The 20,741-nt window shown below is 40.5% G+C and overlaps 1 protein-coding gene and 1 non-coding gene across 2 annotated transcripts; one reads left to right on the plus strand and one right to left on the minus strand.

Annotated features, from left to right (window-relative positions):
- Position 1: 1 nt before the first annotated feature.
- On the minus strand, positions 2–19,334 carry LOC143099136 (uncharacterized). The gene is made up of 10 exons (XM_076262216.1): positions 19,219–19,334; positions 10,151–10,210; positions 8,040–8,384; positions 7,393–7,524; positions 5,622–5,966; positions 4,978–5,109; positions 3,156–3,500; positions 2,509–2,640; positions 537–881; positions 2–24 (listed from the first exon to the last, which is right to left on the minus strand). Exons 1-10 carry the CDS (start codon positions 19,322–19,324, stop codon positions 2–4), a joined length of 1,965 nt encoding a protein of 654 aa, XP_076118331.1. The 5' UTR covers positions 19,325–19,334.
- Positions 13,164–13,358, plus strand: LOC143099244 (U2 spliceosomal RNA). Its single transcript, XR_012981442.1, has one exon. It is a non-coding gene; the product is annotated as a U2 spliceosomal RNA (small nuclear RNA).
- Positions 19,335–20,741: the final 1,407 nt, after the last annotated feature.

A 20,741-nucleotide genomic window follows, 5' to 3' on the forward strand; every position in this document is an offset into this window, starting at 1 on the left:
ACTACTCAGTACATCTCTGATGGCCTAGAGGCACAGAGATATCTTTTAGGGCCAGGAAATGAAGGGAGGTTGCAGGTCTGACATTACAGTGCAGAGCTCAGTGTTTTGTCAGTAGGGGGTTCTTGCCTGGCAACACAAAGTATATACAAACATCCATTCCCCTGGCACACAAACTGACATTGACACAGACTACAAGAAGGCATCATCACACGATCCCACAGTGGAGGGACAGGACAATTGGTGGTAGTGCAGCAAGGTCCAGGCTACACTGGACGCACAACTGAAATAGAATGTTTGCACAGCGTAATGCTACAATACTTATCTTCCACTATAATCAATGGAAGCTATTTTAATTGCTATTTTTATTTATTTTTTGCCCTGCAAATGTTCTGCTTCAGTTGCACGTCCGTACCTAACACTCCAAAACACTGCCTATTTTCACAAACCATCTTATATAAAATTATTATTATTTATTATAAAATTATTATTATAAAATTCAAAACGATGGGGCTTTCATGAAAAGAGTATTGTCTTACTTGTGGCATAAATCTGATTGCTGGCGGTGGGTCTGAGCTTGTGCACGTAGTATCTAGATGAACAGACTTTAACATCCACACTTCCATTACTGATCGCTCCTGCACACAGATTTACGTTTGTGACCGTAGGGCTGTATGATCTGAGGGAACAATATCCCAGATGCTCCTCTGCCAAAGATGGGATTGGAATGCTGGCGAAATCCAGGATGTCACCCCCTACACCAACGAAGCGGTACCAGCCTTCCTGCAGGTCCGAGTCGTCCTTCAGCTGGAGTTGAGAGGAAGTCGACAAGAAGCCACGGTTCCTCCACGGGTCAGAGATGTTGGTGTACTGCTCACAGGGGTCTGGGTGTGGAGATGGGTGATCATAATGTAATGTAACATTGCATAGCATAATTCACCATCTCATAAAGGAGCATCACACAGTGTAGAAATGGAAAAGGAAGGGCTGTCCAATTTATCCAACCATATTACGTTACAATTACATAAAACAGTCCAGTTCTGAACGAAACAGAACCTGATTGTGTTCAAATAGTCATTCCAATTGAGTAATCCATTTAATCCATGTTGTATCAGGTAAGGCAAGTGTATATACTGGTGAAACGAGGGCTTGTCAGTTACTTAACAACAAAACATGGAAGTAAACAAACTCATGTTTTTTTTTAGGTTTTTTTTTTTAAACACAGTGTTATGACATTGAACTGGCATATTTTGCCACAGCAAAGAATTTGTTCAACAGAATCATGTATGATGAATGTGAAGCACCTAAGTACTGAACCAGTAAGGCAAATGAACACATGGGATGCCTTGGTGCCATGAGCCTTTGCAAGAATACTGAAATAATTACGCAGCCAACAGTGCTGCCAGAAGTTTTCACATGAGTTTTCTTCAAGATGGATATGCTTAGAGACCAGTTGAAGTTTTCACATGAGTTTTCTTAAAGATGGATATGCTTAGAGACCAGATGAAGTTTTCACATGAGTTTTCTTAAAGATGGATATGCTTAGAGACCAGTTGAAGTTTTCACATGAGTTTTCTTAAAGATGGATATGCTTAGAGACCAGTTGAAGTTCTCACATGAGTTTTCTTAAAGATGGATATGCTTAGAGACCAGTTGAAGTTTTCACATGAGTTTTCTTAAAGATGGATATGCTTAGAGACCAGTTGAAATTGGAACCGATTAGGTGTTATGCACTGCCTATGTGAAAGTTTGAAGGGCGAGGGGGGAAGCGAACGAAACACAATCTGATTGTGTTCAAATAGTCCTTCCAATTAAGTAATCCATTTTTCTAATTCAATCAGTTAAGGTTAGAGTATATTTTGGGGGAAAAAAGGAAAAGAGGGCTTGTCACAGTTACTAAACAACACAACAAGAAAGAAAACAAATTCGTGTTTAAAAAAAAAAAAATGTTTTACACTGTGTTATGACATTGAACTGACATATTGTGCCACAGCAAAGAATTTGTCCGACAAAATCATGTATGATTATGATAGCCTACCGATAGGTGTATCAGATTGAGTTACTGCACACACAGAGACTTATCTATCTCTGGGATATACGGTGAATAAGCTAGTGTCCCAAAATGTTGGTGTGTTCCTTAACACATGTAAATAAAGATATATGAAAATCTAATCCTCAAATCTTACATTTTCTAACGACTTCTACACACAGTTGCGTTCCGTCAACGCATGCCAGTGGGTGTTCCCGACGGTAGGTATGCAAATGACTTGAAGTCTAACCGCAATTTGATTGGTTGGTGCCGTCCATCGATTGGCTTGATTGATCGGTGCCGTCTGTTGGTGCAGCAACAGCTGAACTTCTCAACGCGAGCGACGGGAGAAACGCGACGCAACGGACCCACAATTCAGTTCGGCAACGAATGACGTAAGCCCATGTAAAGTGAATGGGATGTGTCTCCAGCACTGCAACGCACGCAGCTGTATGTAGAGGCCGTAAATCTCTTTCTCTCACCTTTGCATCCGTATGTGTCTCCTGTCGGTAGAAGTCCTTTGGGCATCTCATATCCAGTCTTGCAGACACAGGCCCCCAATGTACCACATTGGGCAAACTCGCCACAAGAGGACTCAGTACATCTCTGATGACCTAGAGGCACAGAGATATCTTTTAGGGCCAGGAAATGAAGGGAGGTTGCAGGTCTGACATTACAGTGCAGAGCTCAGTGTTTTGTCAGTAGGGGGTTCTTGCCTGGCAACACAAAGAATATACAAACATCCATTCCCCTGGCACACAAACTGACATTGACACAGACTACTAGAAGGCATCATCACACGATCCCACAGTGGAGGGACAGGACAATTGGTGGTAGTGCAGCAAGGTCCAGGCTACACTGGACGCACAACTGAAATGGAATGTTTACAGAGCGTAATGCTGCAACACTTATCTTAATCCACTATAATCAATGGAAGCTATTTTAATTGCTATTTTTATTCATTTTTTGCCCTGCAAATGTTCTGCTTCAGTTGCACGTCCGTACCTAACACTCCAAAACACTGCCTATTTTCACAAACCATCTTATATAAAATTATTATTATTTATTATAAAATTATTATTATAAAATTCAAAACGATGGGGCTTTCATGAAAAGAGTATTGTCTTACTTGTGGCATAAATCTGATTGCTGGCGGTGGGTCTGAGCTTGTGCACGTAGTATCTAGATGAACAGACTTTAACATCCACACTTCCATTACTGATCGCTCCTGCACACAGATTTACGTTTGTGACCGTAGGGCTGTATGATCTGAGGGAACAATATCCCAGATGCTCCTCTGCCAAAGATGGGATTGGAATGCTGGCGAAATCCAGGATGTCACCCCCTACACCAACGAATCGGTACCAGCCTTCCTGCAGGTCCGAGTCGTCCTTCAGCTGGAGTTGAGAGGAAGTCGACAAGAAGCCACGGTTCCTCCACGGGTCAGAGATGTTGGTGTACTGCTCACAGGGGTCTGGGTGTGGAGATGGGTGATCATAATGTAATGTAACATTGCATAGCATAATTCACCATCTCATAAAGGAGCATCACACAGTGTAGAAATGGAAAAGGAAGGGCTGTCCAATTTATCCAACCATATTACGTTACAATTACATAAAACAGTCCAGTTCTGAACGAAACAGAACCTGATTGTGTTCAAATAGTCATTCCAATTGAGTAATCCATTTAATCCATGTTGTATCAGGTAAGGCAAGTGTATATACTGGTGAAACGAGGGCTTGTCAGTTACTTAACAACAAAACATGGAAGTAAACAAACTCATGTTTTTTTTTAGGTTTTTTTTTTTAAACACAGTGTTATGACATTGAACTGGCATATTTTGCCACAGCAAAGAATTTGTTCAACAGAATCATGTATGATGAATGTGAAGCACCTAAGTACTGAACCAGTAAGGCAAATGAACACATGGGATGCCTTGGTGCCATGAGCCTTTGCAAGAATACTGAAATAATTACGCAGCCAACAGTGCTGCCAGAAGTTTTCACATGAGTTTTCTTCAAGATGGATATGCTTAGAGACCAGTTGAAGTTTTCACATGAGTTTTCTTAAAGATGGATATGCTTAGAGACCAGTTGAAGTTTTCACATGAGTTTTCTTAAAGATGGATATGCTTAGAGACCAGTTGAAATTGGAACCGATTAGGTGTTATGCACTGCCTATGTTAAAGTTTAAAGGGCGAGGGGGGAAGCGAAAGAAACACAATCCGATTGTGTTCAAATAGTCCTTCCAATTAAGTAATCCATTTTTCTAATTCAATCAGTTAAGGTTAGAGTATATTTTGGGGGAAAAAAGGAAAACAGGGCTTGTCACAGTTACTAAACAACACAACAAGAAAGAAAACAAATTCGTGTTTAAAAAAAAAAAAATGTTTTACACTGTGTTATGACATTGAACTGACATATTGTGCCACAGCAAAGAATTTGTCTGACAAAATCATGTATGATTATGATAGCCTACCGATAGGTGTATCAGATTGAGTTACTGCACACACAGAGACTTATCTATCTCTGGGATATACGGTGAATAAGCTAGTGTCCCAAAATGTTGGTGTGTTCCTTAACACATGTAAATAAAGATATATGAAAATCTAATCCTCAAATCTTACATTTTCTAACGACTTCTACACACAGTTGTGTTCCGTCAACGCATGCCAGTGGGTGTTCCCGACGGTAGGTATGCAAATGACTTGAAGTCTAACCGCAATTTGATTGGTTGGTGCCGTCCATCGATTGGCTTGATTGACCGGTGCCGTCTGTTGGTGCAGCAACAGCTGAACTTCTCAACGCGAGCGACGGGAGAAACGTGACGCAACGGACCCACAATTCAGTTCGGCAACGAATGACGTAAGCCCATGTAAAGTGAATGGGATGTGTCTCCAGCACTGCAACGCACGCAGCTGTGTGTAGAGGCCGTAAATCTCTTTCTCTCACCTTTGCATCCGTATGTGTCTCCTGTCGGTAGAAGTCCTTTGGGCATCTCATATCCAGTCTTGCAGACACAGGCCCCCAATGTACCACATTGGGCAAACTCGCCACAAGAGGACTCAGTACATCTCTGATGGCCTAGAGGCACAGAGATATCTTTTAGGGCCAGGAAATGAAGGGAGGTTGCAGGTCTGACATTACAGTGCAGAGCTCAGTGTTTTGTCAGTAGGGGGTTCTTGCCTGGCAACACAAAGTATATACAAACATCCATTCCCCTGGCACACAAACTGACATTGACACAGACTACAAGAAGACATCATCACACGATCCCACAGTGGAGGGACAGGACAATTGGTGGTAGTGCAGCAAGGTCCAGGCTACACTGGACGCACAACTGAAATAGAATGTTTGCACAGCGTAATGCTACAATACTTATCTTCCACTATAATCAATGGAAGCTATTTTAATTGCTATTTTTATTTATTTTTTGCCCTGCAAATGTTCTGCTTCAGTTGCACGTCCGTACCTAACACTCCAAAACACTGCCTATTTTCACAAACCATCTTATATAAAATTATTATTATTTATTATAAAATTATTATTATAAAATTCAAAACGATGGGGCTTTCATGAAAAGAGTATTGTCTTACTTGTGGCATAAATCTGATTGCTGGCGGTGGGTCTGAGCTTGTGCACGTAGTATCTAGATGAACAGACTTTAACATCCACACTTCCATTACTGATCGCTCCTGCACACAGATTTACGTTTGTGACCGTAGGGCTGTATGATCTGAGGGAACAATATCCCAGATGCTCCTCTGCCAAAGATGGGATTGGAATGCTGGCGAAATCCAGGATGTCACCCCCTACACCAACGAAGCGGTACCAGCCTTCCTGCAGGTCCGAGTCGTCCTTCAGCTGGAGTTGAGAGGAAGTCGACAAGAAGCCACGGTTCCTCCACGGGTCAGAGATGTTGGTGTACTGCTCACAGGGGTCTGGGTGTGGAGATGGGTGATCATAATGTAATGTAAGATTGCATAGCATAATTCACCATCTCATAAAGGAGCATCACACAGTGTAGAAATGGAAAAGGAAGGGCTGTCCAATTTATCCAACCATATTACGTTACAATTACATAAAACAGTCCAGTTCTGAACGAAACAGAACCTGATTGTGTTCAAATAGTCATTCCAATTGAGTAATCCATTTAATCCATGTTGTATCAGGTAAGGCAAGTGTATATACTGGTGAAACGAGGGCTTGTCAGTTACTTAACAACAAAACATGGAAGTAAACAAACTCATGTTTTTTTTTAGGTTTTTTTTTTTAAACACAGTGTTATGACATTGAACTGGCATATTTTGCCACAGCAAAGAATTTGTTCAACAGAATCATGTATGATGAATGTGAAGCACCTAAGTACTGAACCAGTAAGGCAAATGAACACATGGGATGCCTTGGTGCCATGAGCCTTTGCAAGAATACTGAAATAATTACGCAGCCAACAGTGCTGCCAGAAGTTTTCACATGAGTTTTCTTCAAGATGGATATGCTTAGAGACCAGTTGAAGTTTTCACATGAGTTTTCTTAAAGATGGATATGCTTAGAGACCAGTTGAAATTGGAACCGATTAGGTGTTATGCACTGCCTATGTTAAAGTTTGAAGGGCGAGGGGGGAAGCGAACGAAACACAATCTGATTGTGTTCAAATAGTCCTTCCAATTGAGTAATCCATTTTTCTAATTCAATCAGTTAAGGTTAGAGTATATTTTGGGGGAAAAAAGGAAAAGAGGGCTTGTCACAGTTACTAAACAACACAACAAGAAAGAAAACAAACTCGTGTTTTTGAAAAAAAAATGTTTTACACTGTGTTATGACATTGAACTGACATATTGTGCCACAGCAAAGAATTTGTCTGACAAAATCATGTATAATTATGATAGCCTACCGATAGGTGTATCAGATTGAGATACTGCACTCACAAAGACTTATCTATCTCTGGGATATACGGTGAATAAGCTAGTGTCCCAAAATGTTGGTGTGTTCCTTAACACATGTAAATAAAGATAAATGAAAATCTAATCCTCAAATCTTACATTTTCTAACGACTTCTACACACAGTTGTGTTCCGTCAACGCATGCCAGTGGGTGTTCCCGACGGTAGGTATGCAAATGACTTGAAGTCTAACCGCAATTTGATTGGTTGGTGCCGTCCATCGATTGGCTTGATTGGCCGGTGCCGTCTGTTGGTGCAGCAACAGCTGAACTTCTCAACGCGAGCGACGGGAGAAACGCGACGCAACGGACCCACAATTCAGTTCGGCAACGAATGACGTAAGCCCATGTAAAGTGAATGGGATGTGTCTCCAGCAATGCAACGCACGCAGCTGTATGTAGAGGCCGTAAATCTCTTTCTCTCACCTGTGCATCCGTATGTGTCTCCTGTCAGTAGAAGTCCTTTGGGCATCTCATATCCAGTCTTGCAGACACAGGCCCCCAATGTACCACATTGGGAAAACTCGCCACAAGAGGACTCAGTACATCTCTGATGGCCTAGAGGCACAGAGATATCTTTTAGGGGCAGGAAATGAAGGGAGGTTGCAGGTCTGACATTACAGTGCAGAGCTCAGTGTTTTGTCAGTGGGGGGTTCTTGCCTGGCAACACAAAGTATGTACAATAATCCATTCCCCTGGCACACAAACTGACATTGATAAGACTACTAGAAGGCATCATCACACAATGCCACACGTGGAGGGACAGGACAATTGGTGGTAGTGCAGCAAGGTCCAGGCTACAATGAAATGGAATGTTTACAGAGCGTAATGCTGCAACACTTATCTTAATCCACTATAATCAATGGAAGCTATTTTAATTGCTATTTTTATTTATTTTTTGCCCTGCAAATGTTCTGATTCAGTTGCACGTCCATACCCAACGCTCCAAAACACTGTCTATTTTCACAAACCATCTGTTAATGCATGATTCAGTGAGCCAGGGTCTCAATCTGCATATCATTAGTTATAAAATTCAAAACTATGGGGCTTTCATGAAAAGAGTATTGTCTTACTTGTGGCATAAATCTGATTGCTGGCGGTGGGTCTGAGCTTGTGCACGTAGTATCTAGATGAACAGACTTTAACATCCACACTTCCATTACTGATCGCTCCTGCACACAGATTTACGTTTGTGACCGTAGGGCTGTATGATCTGAGGGAACAGTATCCCAGACGCTCCTCTGCTAAAGATGGGATTGGAATGCTGGCGAAATCCAGGATGTCACCCCCTACACCAACGAAGCGGTACCAGCCTTCCTGCAGGTCCGAGTCGTCCTTCAGCTGGAGTTGAGAGGAAGTCGACAAGAAGCCACGGTTCCTCCACGGGTCAGAGATGTTGGTGTACTGCTCACAGGGGTCTAGGTGTGGAGATGGGTGATCATAATGTAATGTAACATTGCATAGCATAATTCACCATCTCATAGAGGAGCATCACACAGTGTGAAAAAGGAAAAGTAACGGCTGTCCAATTTATCAAACCATATTACGTTACAATTACATAAAACACTCCAGTTTTGAACGAAATAGTCATTCCAATTGAGTAATCCATTTAATCCATGTTGAATCAGGCATTGTAAGTATATATCTGGTGAAGGCTTTTTATCATTTACTAAACCACAAATTTAATCCGTGTTCAATGAACATTGATAACTTTCAAAAAGCACTGGTAGTTTATTTACAAGACAATTTATACAGACAGTACCTTCATGAAGTTTTCCGGGCACCGCCATCTTGAAATCTCGCGTCACAGGAATTTGACGAGAAACTACAGCTGATACGTGAATACTAACAATAGTAATGTTGACAGAAGATGTGCTGTACACGTGAAGGAGTGATCGGTACATGTGTATATAGCCTACGGATTGCAGCTTCAGCTGACATAATGGAGGATAAGACGAAGACAGGATGGTTCATGTCACCTATCAGCTGTAGTTTCAATCTTTCTCGTCAATCAACTTCCCGTGACACACGAGATTTCAAGGAAAACTTTGTGAAGGTACTGTCTGTATAAAAACCTTCTTGTATATAAACTACCAGTGCTTTTTTAATTGCATTTGCTGCCAGGGCTAGTCTAGCAACTCTCCGTTGGCTTGTGAACTGGAAAAATTAAACTTCTATCTGGCCATACAAATCATATATAGAGACGTTAGGCGGGCTTAACATAATGATTTTGCTGTTGGCGAACAGCGTGACACAAGTTAAGCTTTTTTTATGTTGCCAAAATTTTGAACTAGCCAACTAGCTCCGCCGGTGGAAAAAACATATGGGACTTATAGTGCTGTCCTATTCCGTGCAGAGGAAATTTGAAAGACAACCGATTATTCCGCCCCTCGGACTGAGCACTGCCAATGGTGAGTGCCCAGACCCTACATTTTAATGTGGGGCTCGTCAGGCTACGAGTGCAGGGGACAAGCTGAGATGTGCTATGAGACAAAAGTTCATACTCGGTATCATTTTTCAACACACTTTAGGTCAATATCACACCGGATTTCTCCTTTAAAGTTCTCAAACTATGAGAGTTTTATAAAGTGCTGAAAAAAAACGTTTGAAATGACTACCATTCTAACATTCACTCAACGGGTGAGGACTGTGTGAACTCTGCTGTCTTTGTATGAACATTTGAACGAGGAAATAAAACAGTATTATACCAGATTATATGATTTGAACAGAAGTTAGGCTTATTAATAATGAATTGATAAACTTTTAGAAAACTTTGAGCACTGATTCAGTCTTGCATTCCATTGTTTGCAGGTAGGCCTACATTTCATTCCGTTTTTTAAATAGCAATCTCAAAACAGCGTCAAAACAACCACTAGTGGACAAAAAAGGTATTGCATGTGCACTGTTAAAGGGGTGGTTCAGGATTTTGGACATAGGACCTCATTTCCAAGTAAGTAAGTGTGATATTTATTAGTGGAGACCGTTTTCAACACGTTTCATCCAGTCCTTCTAATTGCAGGGTTCGCTGGTGCTAGGCTAGTGCAAGTCATCAGTATGTGTTAGCCTGCCACTAAAAACAGTCTTACCCACTCATAAGCACATAATTCATTCATAATTCATAAAACATTACCTGACAAGACAAGTTTTGGCACTAATGTGACTTGTATTTATGTAGCTTACTTACCATCAGCAGTTGCAAAGCCAACATGACCCAGTGCAAAGACAAGCACAATCACAGTCCGTGCTGAAAAGAGATATTATATTGTCATACTTATAAAGCTGGAAAATACATTGATGGCATTAGCTTACAGTAGCAAACCTTCATGTATTGTGCCAATGGGTTGCCCGACAATGACAGAAAATAAAACGGATGCTCCTGTAATGCTGTTGAAATGTAATAATCCATAGGTATACAGTATAAACCAAAGATGTCTGCTGATGAACACCCTTAAAGGAACACGCCACCCAATGTCAGTAGTAATATATGTTCTTACCTTAACTTTCACGAGTTGAGTCATACCTCTCCCGTGTCCGTACGTGCACTCAAACGCTCTGGTGCGCGGCTGGACTGTGTTAGCATGTTGCTATGCTAGCGGGCTTTGACGGCAACTAAGCGTAGAAGTAATCAAAAACATCCACGTTTTAGCAACTTAAATACAGTTGCACGAGTAGTTGATAGAAATGCTACGGCCACGCAACGTGAAACGTGGCGATTTTCCAAGCGAATAAACCGGAGAACTACAATGTGTGGCGCAATAGCACTTGGGAGTACTTCGACCTAGCGTAGTAGTATTGTTAACACCTAATTGTAGATCCTATCCACCACAGAGTTTAGAATCCATGCTGGATCGACCCTCAGCCTCTCCCTCCCCTCTGAGCGAGAGAGAGGCACACACACTAGAGATGCGCTGATGGGCTATTATTTCAACCATAACTGCATAGCAAAACTTATCATCCATCAGCCATCCATCAACACCAAAGTTTTTTGACCAATTTTCGAAACGGCACCCGCCCACCATCCGCTGGTTGTTTTAATGTAGGCTATATGGGTGATGCAGCGCTGCTGACGTGAGGCTAGAAAGCCCTTGCCTGTTCTAGGAAGACTGATCCAATGCAGCAAATATATTAAAAGGCTAAAGTCGTACATTGGCTATGTTGTAGCCTATCCCCAGAATATCAGCAGCAAACTCAGTCTCTGTCTCGCAAAACAGTCTCCAAATAAAACGCACATCGGCCTGTTGCCTATACTGCCAGCTTGTGACAATATATCGTCCAAAATGCTTGATTGCATTGCATTCTCCACATTTTTAACTACATTTTCATGTACCACATCAGCATTTTTGTTCAGTGAATCTTTTGTAAATTGCTTTAAAATGAATTGCGCTGTCTGTCTGAAAAAGACGCGCTCGTGCAGTCAAAATGAATGGGAGTCTTCAGAACAGGCTTTCAGTCACCCTGACATAACAGTGTGTAAAGTAGCCTATAATGTGAATGACTTGTTATTTTATCAAGGATTTCTTTCTATTTGCAAAAAATAAAGTACAATAGGCATTAATTAGTAGGCCAGGAGCATGTTGAAATTATGTGGCAAATTGCGTTTTTTATTACAATGATAAAATTGTAAAAGGACGTGACCGAAGCTGAGGCAAGCCAGGCAATAGGCCTATAGGCCCGACGGTAATTGTAAAGCAATTTACAAAAGATTCACTGAACAAAAATGCTGATGTGGTACATGAAAATGTAGCTAAAAATGTGGAGAATGCAATGCAATCAAGCATTTTGGACGATATATTTTCACAAGCTGGCAGACAAGGCAACAGGCCGATGTGCGTTTTATTTGGAGACTGTTTTGCGAGACAGAGACTGAGTTTGCTGCTGATATTCTGGGGATAGGCTACAACATAGCCAATGTACGACTTTAGCCTTTTAATATATTTGCTGCATTGGATCAGTCTTCCTAGAACAGGCAAGGGCTTTCTAGCCTCACGTCAGCAGCGCTGCATCACCCATATAGCCTACATTAAAACAACCAGCGGATGGTGGGCGGGTGCCGTTTCGAAAATTGGTCAAAAAACTTTGGTGTTGATGGATGGCTGATGGATGATAAGTTTTGCTATGCAGTTATGGTTGAAATAATAGCCCATCAGCGCATCTCTAGTGTGTGTGCCTCTCTCTCGCTCAGAGGGGAGGGAGAGGCTGAGGGTCGATCCAGCATGGATTCTAAACTCTGTGGTGGATAGGATCTACAATTAGGTGTTAACAATACTACTACGCTAGGTCGAAGTACTCCCAAGTGCTATTGCGCCACACATTGTAGTTCTCCGGTTTATTCGCTTGGAAAATCGCCACGTTTCACGTTGCGTGGCCGTAGCATTTCTATCAACTACTCGTGCAACTGTATTTAAGTTGCTAAAACGTGGATGTTTTTGATTACTTCTACGCTTAGTTGCCGTCAAAGCCCGCTAGCATAGCAACATGCTAACACAGTCCAGCCGCGCACCAGAGCGTTTGAGTGCACGTACGGACACGGGAGAGGTATGACTCAACTCGTGAAAGTTAATGTAAGAACATATATTACTACTGACATTGGGTGGCGTGTTCCTTTAAAGGGAAGTCCGTCTTGGTAACAGCTTCGGCCAGCTATTTCCGGTGGTTATTTTGTCATGTCAATCATGTGGTTTGCAACAATGCCGTTGGAATTGGTTACTTACAATACAGGAAGGGGTGCAATATGTGACAACTGGCGATACAAACTAACCCCATACATTTCTATGGAGAACATTTTGAGTGCTGTATGTCATCATTATAAAGTCTCTGACTGATCTTTGTTTCTTTTGGGAAAAGGTGGGCCTACACTTTGATTTGTGAAAATAAATACTTTGGCCCTATTTTCACCACCTGGTGCATGGCGGAAAACGGATTATTATCCCAGTGCATGCTTATCTTGCACGTTTCTTTTTTTGACCAGCGCGCCAAGGATTGTGGCAATTAACGATCTAAGGAGGGGTCTGGCGCGTTGTCTAAAAATCTCTATCGTACACTACGATACACTAAAAACGCAATACGCCACTGACCAAGAGAAACCTGGTCAGAAGTCCATGGCGAGTTGTTTATATGTTATTTTAAGAGCGCACCATCAACAGTGAACAGTGAAATGGGCACCCTGCAATGCATTACAAACTACACCAATACAAAATACACAATTTGGCCTTTTGGCTAAGATCAAGTGTAGTATCTGATCTAGTAGTATCAGTTTAATATCTGATACGTCCTCTATCCGAGGACCATATATTAACCTTATTTTTGGAACAGGGAGAAGGAAGAGGGGCTTGCTCCGTCCGCTCCACGCATTGACCCGATATTGCAGTGACTCCAGGAACAGTGCACATCCGGGGCAGTCGTGGCCTACTGGTCAGGGCGTTGGGCTTGTAACCGGAGGGTTTCCGGTTCGATCCCCGACCAGTGGAAATTGGCGAAGTGCCCTTGAGCAAGGCACCTAACCACTCACCCCTCCACGAGAAACGCGGTAGCAAGGCTCACTGTGTTCACTGTGTGCTCTGTGTGTTCACTAATTCACGGATGGGATAAATTCAGAGATCAAATTCCTTGTATTAGCAAGTATACTTGGTCTAGAAACCTGATTTACATATAGGCCTACATTTACCAATAGATCTCACAATGAGTAGTTATTCACCATCATTTGCAAATTGGTAATGACGGATAGGCAAATATGAAGCACAGCTGAAGACGCACCATCACAAGATGTAAGCAACTCCTCTGCAGAATAAACGTTTTTATATTCAGTCATTCAAACATTACTGGGGTAAGTGTTTTCAATGGTAACCAATTGTCAGTCAATAGTGAAAGTAATTAACTGTTTATAACTGTTTTGTCGTTGACTGACACCATGGTGAATTAAGTTTCACTTTGCCAAGGAGTTCAAATAATAGACAAGTGCAAATGTGTGTAGGCTATACTCTGTTGGGTTTTAATAAAGCATGGTTTAGTGGAATAACTATTCCATGCGGTCTTGCGTGTAAGCAGGTTCCTTCAAATGCGCTATGAAAATGACTATGAAAATACAGATGCTGTTAAATGGAATGACAGATGTCATTCTCATTGGTTTACACACCCATGACTGATTAAGAAACCTAGGAACACCTTGTTGCGCAACCCGCCTGACGTTTGATAACGAAAACACTCCTAATGTGGACTGGACATCCTACTAAATTTAAATAAGCTTTAAACCACGATGGTAGTGCCCTTAGTTTTAAAGTTGACCACTACACTACAGTCTGATACACTTTCATTATCTGAATCTATGTTGAATATGAATATATAAACTGAAAATCTATGAACAGATTAAAAGGGTCTATATTAGAGATAATTTTGTATGTAATGTGTCTATGTAGCCTACATAAATATGTATGTGTGCAGTATATGCACTCTAACATTTTGCCGTTCATTTATTTTTTTATTTTATTAATATCCTGTTATTTTAAAATACTGCACTTTGCTGTCAAATAAAGAAAACATATGTTAAATTACAATCTGTCCATTGTTGTTTTCTTAAAACACATACTTCCTGTTAACCCAGGTACAAAACAACCTTATCGTGCAGTATTATTTGCAGTCTGGGAAGGTATAAACGAACAATAGGGTGCACCCTGTAATACTGACCAGAACTTTTCTACACTATGTCTGGACTGACGCTATATTGTCATTTAGTTGGCTCAGTATTGCTCAAATGAGAAATATTTAATTATTTTATTCAAATTTGAGGGCAGCCGTGGCCTACTGGTTAGCGCTTTGGACTTGCAACCAGAGGGTTGCCAGTTCGAACCCCGACCAGTAGGCACGTCTGAAGTGACCTTGAGCAAGGCACCTAACCCCTCACTGCTCCCCGGGCGCCGCTGTTGTTGCAGCCAGCTCACTGCGCCGGGATTAGTGTGTGCTTCACTTCACTGTGTGCTGAGTGTGTTTCACTAATTCACGGATTGGGATAAATGCAGAGACCAAATTTCCCTCACGGGATCAAAAGAGTATATATACTTATACTTATACTAATAAATGATCAGTGTCTTTTTGTTACCCAGCAGCAGTAATAGTAGTGGATTGGTGTTTGTATCATTTCCAACAGTGCTTTTATGAGGCACCACCATATACAGTAGTTGCCATCATTTAGAAGTCCTTAGTAAGAGCTTAGAGCTGTCCCAGTGTCACGTTTCAAAGGGCTTTGATGGTTTGAGTATACACTTACTGAGCCCCTTCTTTGAGTCTGCATCAGTGCAGACATCAACAAAGGGAATTACCCACAATTCAAAGTGTTATGATGTCTACCACAGAGACCATAGGGACATTTTAAAAATACAAAGGTAAACAACAGCATGACACATGACCAGCTTGTAAAACAAGTTTGAAAAAATGTGGAATCAGGCAGTTGTCTTCTGTGTATTGGCCGTTTTGGAAAGCAACAAACTTAAAATGAAAATTCCCAAACCGGCAAGTATCAGCAACATATTTGTTATTAAACGTCACCATGGTAACATGTGATCTCGTGAAGTGCTGTCACAAACCCATTTACACCTGAGCACGTGTGGCCTAACAGACTCACCCACTTAGCAACTGAGATCAATTACGTCTGTGAGTCTTTAGTCCTTAGTCCTCAGGCCCCACTTTGGGGTTCAGTCATTATGTGTCTGTGTACTTCCTATGAGTTGGTCTTTACCTTATAAGGTGAATATTCTTGGACCTCATACGTTTACTATAGATATAAAAGTTGTAGCAATTGGACTAATAGTTTAAAAAAGGCCTGTTATATTGAAGATACTGTCACAGTAGTGAAGTGTTAAAATAACAGGAAAATAATGGCAACCATACTAAACTTCAGCTGTTTAAAATAGTGTATTAATACATAATGAATGCAGGGGGATTCCATCTACAGTATAGAGCAAGGCCGTAGTCATGATGTCAACATTGGGGGGGACCAAATCTGTGGTGGGGTCTGTGAGGGACCCCCAAACAGAATTTCAATACATTTCATGCAAAAATATTATTAAAAATCACAAACAAGTCGTTAGTTAGGTCAGTCAATTAGGTTATTCCAAACTTTTGACGGACACAGATGCTCCCCCCCCCCCCCGTGAGTTTTGTGAAAAGAGAAGGGTGGAGAAGAAGCAACTTCACTGGTCCATCCCTGGACCCGTGACTCCATTTGTGTTCAAAATGTATACTTTAAAAGAAATTACAAACTAGAGTATCTTATGATAACCTCTATATGACACAGAATGTGGTTCTTTGACTTATTACTTACACCTGAAGATTTTTTTAAACTAAGGCTTAGACTCATAGGTTTGGAGCCTAATAAGATTTTGTCTTTTAATTTAGATTTTATTATGCTGGCGGCTAATCACACAATTTTAACGTAGTTTGAAAGGGACAGGATTCAGGAATATGCTACTAAGACAGGCCCCTCTTCTGTCTGACTCCCCTCATGTTACCCCTGTATGCATTATAGACTGGCTTCTGACAGAAATTACGTTTTGTGCCAACATGTAGAAACACTAGGCCTACTACAGCCTTTAATTGGTGAATGGAGGTGCAAATTCCTTTCTTTGGTTATTGTCCGCGATTCACATTAACTGTAGGCTATCACGTATTGTAAATGTCGCCAGATCACGTTTTGCCTGCATGGATGCGCGATTGAGTGCGCATCTAAATAATATGCAAGATGCAACAATCATTTCTAAGAGGCCTATACACGGTAATTTCTGGCATTACTACTAGCGTATGAATGCATTATTTATGTTGAAAGACGTGAAAGAAATGACACAGGCTTGCACAAATTCATCATTTAAAATAAAACGTTTCACTTTCGCTATCATTGCGAGAATAGGCTTCAATATGGAAAATGTTCCCTTTCAGTCTGATCGGCTCCAAACATGTATGGGATTCCCTTAGCCTGTGCTACACCTTTCCAAGAAGTTTTGTGAAAATTGTACCGGTAGCTTTTGCGATATTGTTGACAGCCCTACCTCAACGCAGTACGGTGCAGTAAATGGAAGCTTTTGATAGCGCACGCTACTAAAAAAAAATCACCAGGACAAACCACTCAGGGGTGTAGGCTACTCTGGAACCATAGGTCACTAATTTGTGTGTTATTTACGTTTGATAACATTTCAGATACGTGTTGGTTTCCTGTAGGCCTAGTATAGCGCTTTATTCTTTCTTTATTTTTCTATGTCCGAATATTGGGGGGGACATTTTGGTCATATTTGAATATTGGGGGGGACACGTCCCCCTCAATGTCTATGGTGACTACGGCCCTGGTATAGAGATGAAATGATGACAACTGCCAAAGAAAGACATTCAAATGAGTTGAACGTTATTATTCAAATTTAAAAGACCAATGTGACTTTGAATATGACCGTCAACTCATTCAAATGTCACTCAGCAACCGAAGGATGACATCAGGAAAATGTGCAGTTGTCTCTTATTTTTTTGTTATAGTTATAGTTTCCAATTTACTTGAAAGCAAGATGACGATCGCCACAAACTTTTAACTCTTTTAGGAGAAAATTTAAGCTGACATGCAATTGTTACCATTCAATCTCATATTAATGAGTAAGAGGCAAAATCCTGTTGTTCCTCACCTCCCACCTTCCCCATCAAACTAGAACAGCATGAAATAGACGCAGGGAAGCATTTTTTCACCAAAACCGGCTCACAATAATACTATAGAGACCACAGCAAAAAAGACTGAAAATATTCAGAAAATATATTTTTTTGAAAGACTACAGTATCACACCTCTCACATCTAAAGACAAGTCTTTAGATTGTATAGTCACAGACTATGATTTTGCAAAAACTATTTGCAAGACTGTAACTAAATTCCGGTAACACTTCACGGTAAGGGTACATGAATTGTAATGAATTCATGCATGAATTTATGTAGCATTCCACCCAGATAGCAAAGGGGCGTTGAGGGGCGTTGAATCCACGTTTGTTTGAAGCGGCAGAGGTTGATTCAACGTGGATTCAACGCCCCTGTGCTATCAGGGCAGTAATTGACATGAGTTCATAGTCTGTTATTTGTGACCGCACACATGAACAGCACACACTGCAAAAAATGAAATCTAACCAAGTGTTATTAATCTTATAATAAGATCAAAAAATCTATTTGGTGTTGTTTTTAGTATGAAAAGACTTACCAAGTGCTCTCTCGAAAGATCATTTTGACTTAATTTAAGAAGACTGACTTATTTTAAGGAGTCTTATCAAGACAAATTTACTTAACGTACTGGCAGACAAATTTGCTTGTTTTTAGGACAAATATGCTTAACGCACTGGCAGAAAAATTTGCTTGTTTTTAGGATGAGATGTCTTAAAATAAGTCAAACTTTTCTTAAATTAAGTCAAATGATTTCACGAGAAAGCGCTAGGTAAGTCTCTTTATACTGAAAACAAAACAAACTAGTTATTTTTATCTTGATATTAAGACTAATAATCTTGGTTAGATTTTATTAGATAAGCAGTTTTTTGCAGTGCATCAACTAAAGCTATATATTATACCTATATATTCAGGGTTTTGATATATGTATATTCAGATTTTGACATATATTCTAAGGTTTTGACCTATATTCTAAGGTTTTGACCTATATATTCAGAGTTATGATATATATATTTTCAGATTTTGGATATATATATATTCAGACTTTGATATATATACTACTATCAGCTACTTCACTGTCAGCAGATGCAAATTGTTTACATTGAAAAAATTGCTAAAATAAGTTTTCAGTTTTGGCATTGTTTGTTGGTGCTACAAACCATCAAATAGATGATACAAACACAAAATGAAATTATGTCAATTAAACCTCTTATCAGATTTATTTATGGGTATCCTCATTTATTCTGATGTCCAAGTTCCCTGGGCAAGTGCCCAGTTGCCCTAATGGTTAATCCGGCCCTGTCAAGTAGCCATATACTGTAATAAGCGGGATAATGTATAGAACGCCGGTCATTATTGGGAAAATAAGTCCCTTCAGGACAAAGCAAGACCCCTCCGCTGGCGCGTCGGTGTCCGGTTCACCCTGTTGGGACTTATTTTCCCCAAAATGACCGGCGTTCTATACATTATCCCTTACTTCATAGCTTAGTGATAAGAGGAATGTACACGTCATCAACTCTATTCCATGCACTCGGTAAAACATTTAACTAATCAAATACATGTATGTTACCAATGCTACTTACATGCAAATAGAAGAAAATGGGTTTTCTTTTTGACCAGATGACCAACCATCTTCAAAGTATGTAATGCCATAAAAATTCCTTTTTTGGAGGAAGTTTGGACCGTCATGTCAGCTAAAGCAGACTCACAGTTGTGAAATGGTGTCAGTCACCTAAGGGTCATTCAGTATGCTGTGTTCCAGAAAAGCGAAGGTGATGCATTCAAATGAACGGTATAACTGTGCAGGTGGCTTCAAATGCAAATTGCTGGTGAAGATGTACCCTCCAAACAAAGCCTGGGGTCAGATTTATACATGCAAATCCTGTTTTTCATCAAGCAGCATATTACTTGTGGGTGTGCCTGTGTGTGTGTATGTGCATGCATGCGTACATTTATCTACTGTGTGTGTATGTGTCATAGTTCACATTGAGGCTATATGCTTTCAGACAATGTATGGTTTAGGTGGTTTAATTAGTTTTTCCTCCATGGTATAGCACAAAATGTATCAGCCATACGCTTAATTTACCAATACCCAATGTGTAATGCATGAGCAGCATACTAATGAGGAGGGTGGGACATGTCTCATATCATGTTAGATCACATCCTGAGGGTCTAAGCTTTGAGAAAATATATGGTTTATATAGTTGAACCAGTTTTTCCTAAATGGCACAGACCCAAAGGTATAAGCCATATACCCGATTTACCAATACCCAATGTGTTATGCATGGGCTGCATATTAATGAGGAGGGTGGGACATGTCTCATATCATGTTAGATCACATCCTGAGGGTCTAAGCTTTCAGAAAATATATGGTTTATATAGTTGAACCAGTTTTTCCTAAATGGCACAGACCCAAAGGTATCAACCATACCGATTTACTGTACCCAATGTGTTATGCACGGGCTGCATACTAATGAAGAGGTGGGACATGTTAGATCACATCCTGAGGGTCTTTCAGAAAATATATGGTTTATATAGTTGAATCAGTTTTCTCTTCATGGCACAGACCAAAATGTATTATGTGTACACATTCTTCACCTAAATCCATAGAATCCCATTCATTTCAATGGTAAATGTACTTAAGTGGTCTGCAGGTACAGAGGGAATGAGTTTATTTCTTGTTAACATGATTTTTCTTAAACTCTGGGACCAGGGCTACAAGATAATACCACTTTGGGGGGAAAAAAAACTTTTTTCTTTCAGTAAAACACAATAATCTCATGGCGAAGTCAGATAACTGACTTTTACCATAAACTGGCACTTCAACCATTTGGTAGAGGTTCATAGAAATTAAATGGGAGGGTCCTTTGAAAAAAAAATCACAGATTTTTCATACTACAGCCTAATAGAGCAAGATAAAACAAAAAATATTTTTTTCATCACTTTTATCATGGTGTGCCAGTTAAAGGGTTAAGATACACAAAGGTCCTTGCATTAATGAAAGATATCAGATTTGACTCCTGCATTGTACCTTTTTCGCCATCTCGAAATCAAGACATTCCTCATAAAACCTGAAAAACTAAAACTAAAAGACTAAAACGGCACT

This window comes from Alosa pseudoharengus, unplaced genomic scaffold, assembly GCF_046254945.1.
Source record: "Alosa pseudoharengus isolate Yale_2024_CS ecotype anadromous, Long Island Sound unplaced genomic scaffold, YU_APseudo_1.1 YU_APseudo_1.1_scf_25, whole genome shotgun sequence".
NCBI lineage: Eukaryota > Metazoa > Chordata > Actinopteri > Clupeiformes > Clupeidae > Alosa > Alosa pseudoharengus.

What these genes read in the sequence shown, in the direction of transcription:
- LOC143099136 (XM_076262216.1), bottom strand. Translation starts at nt 19,324, where the DNA reads ATGACGGTCCAAACTTCCTCCAAAAAAGGAATTTTTATGGCATTACAT. An exon ending in CAATCAGATTTATGCCACAA is followed by an intron (nt 2,641 to 3,155) that starts GTAAGACAATAC and finishes CTGTGCCTCTAG; the next exon opens with GTCATCAGAGATGTACTGAG. An exon ending in CAATCAGATTTATGCCACAA is followed by an intron (nt 25 to 536) that starts GTAAGACAATAC and finishes CTGTGCCTCTAG; the next exon opens with GCCATCAGAGATGTACTGAG.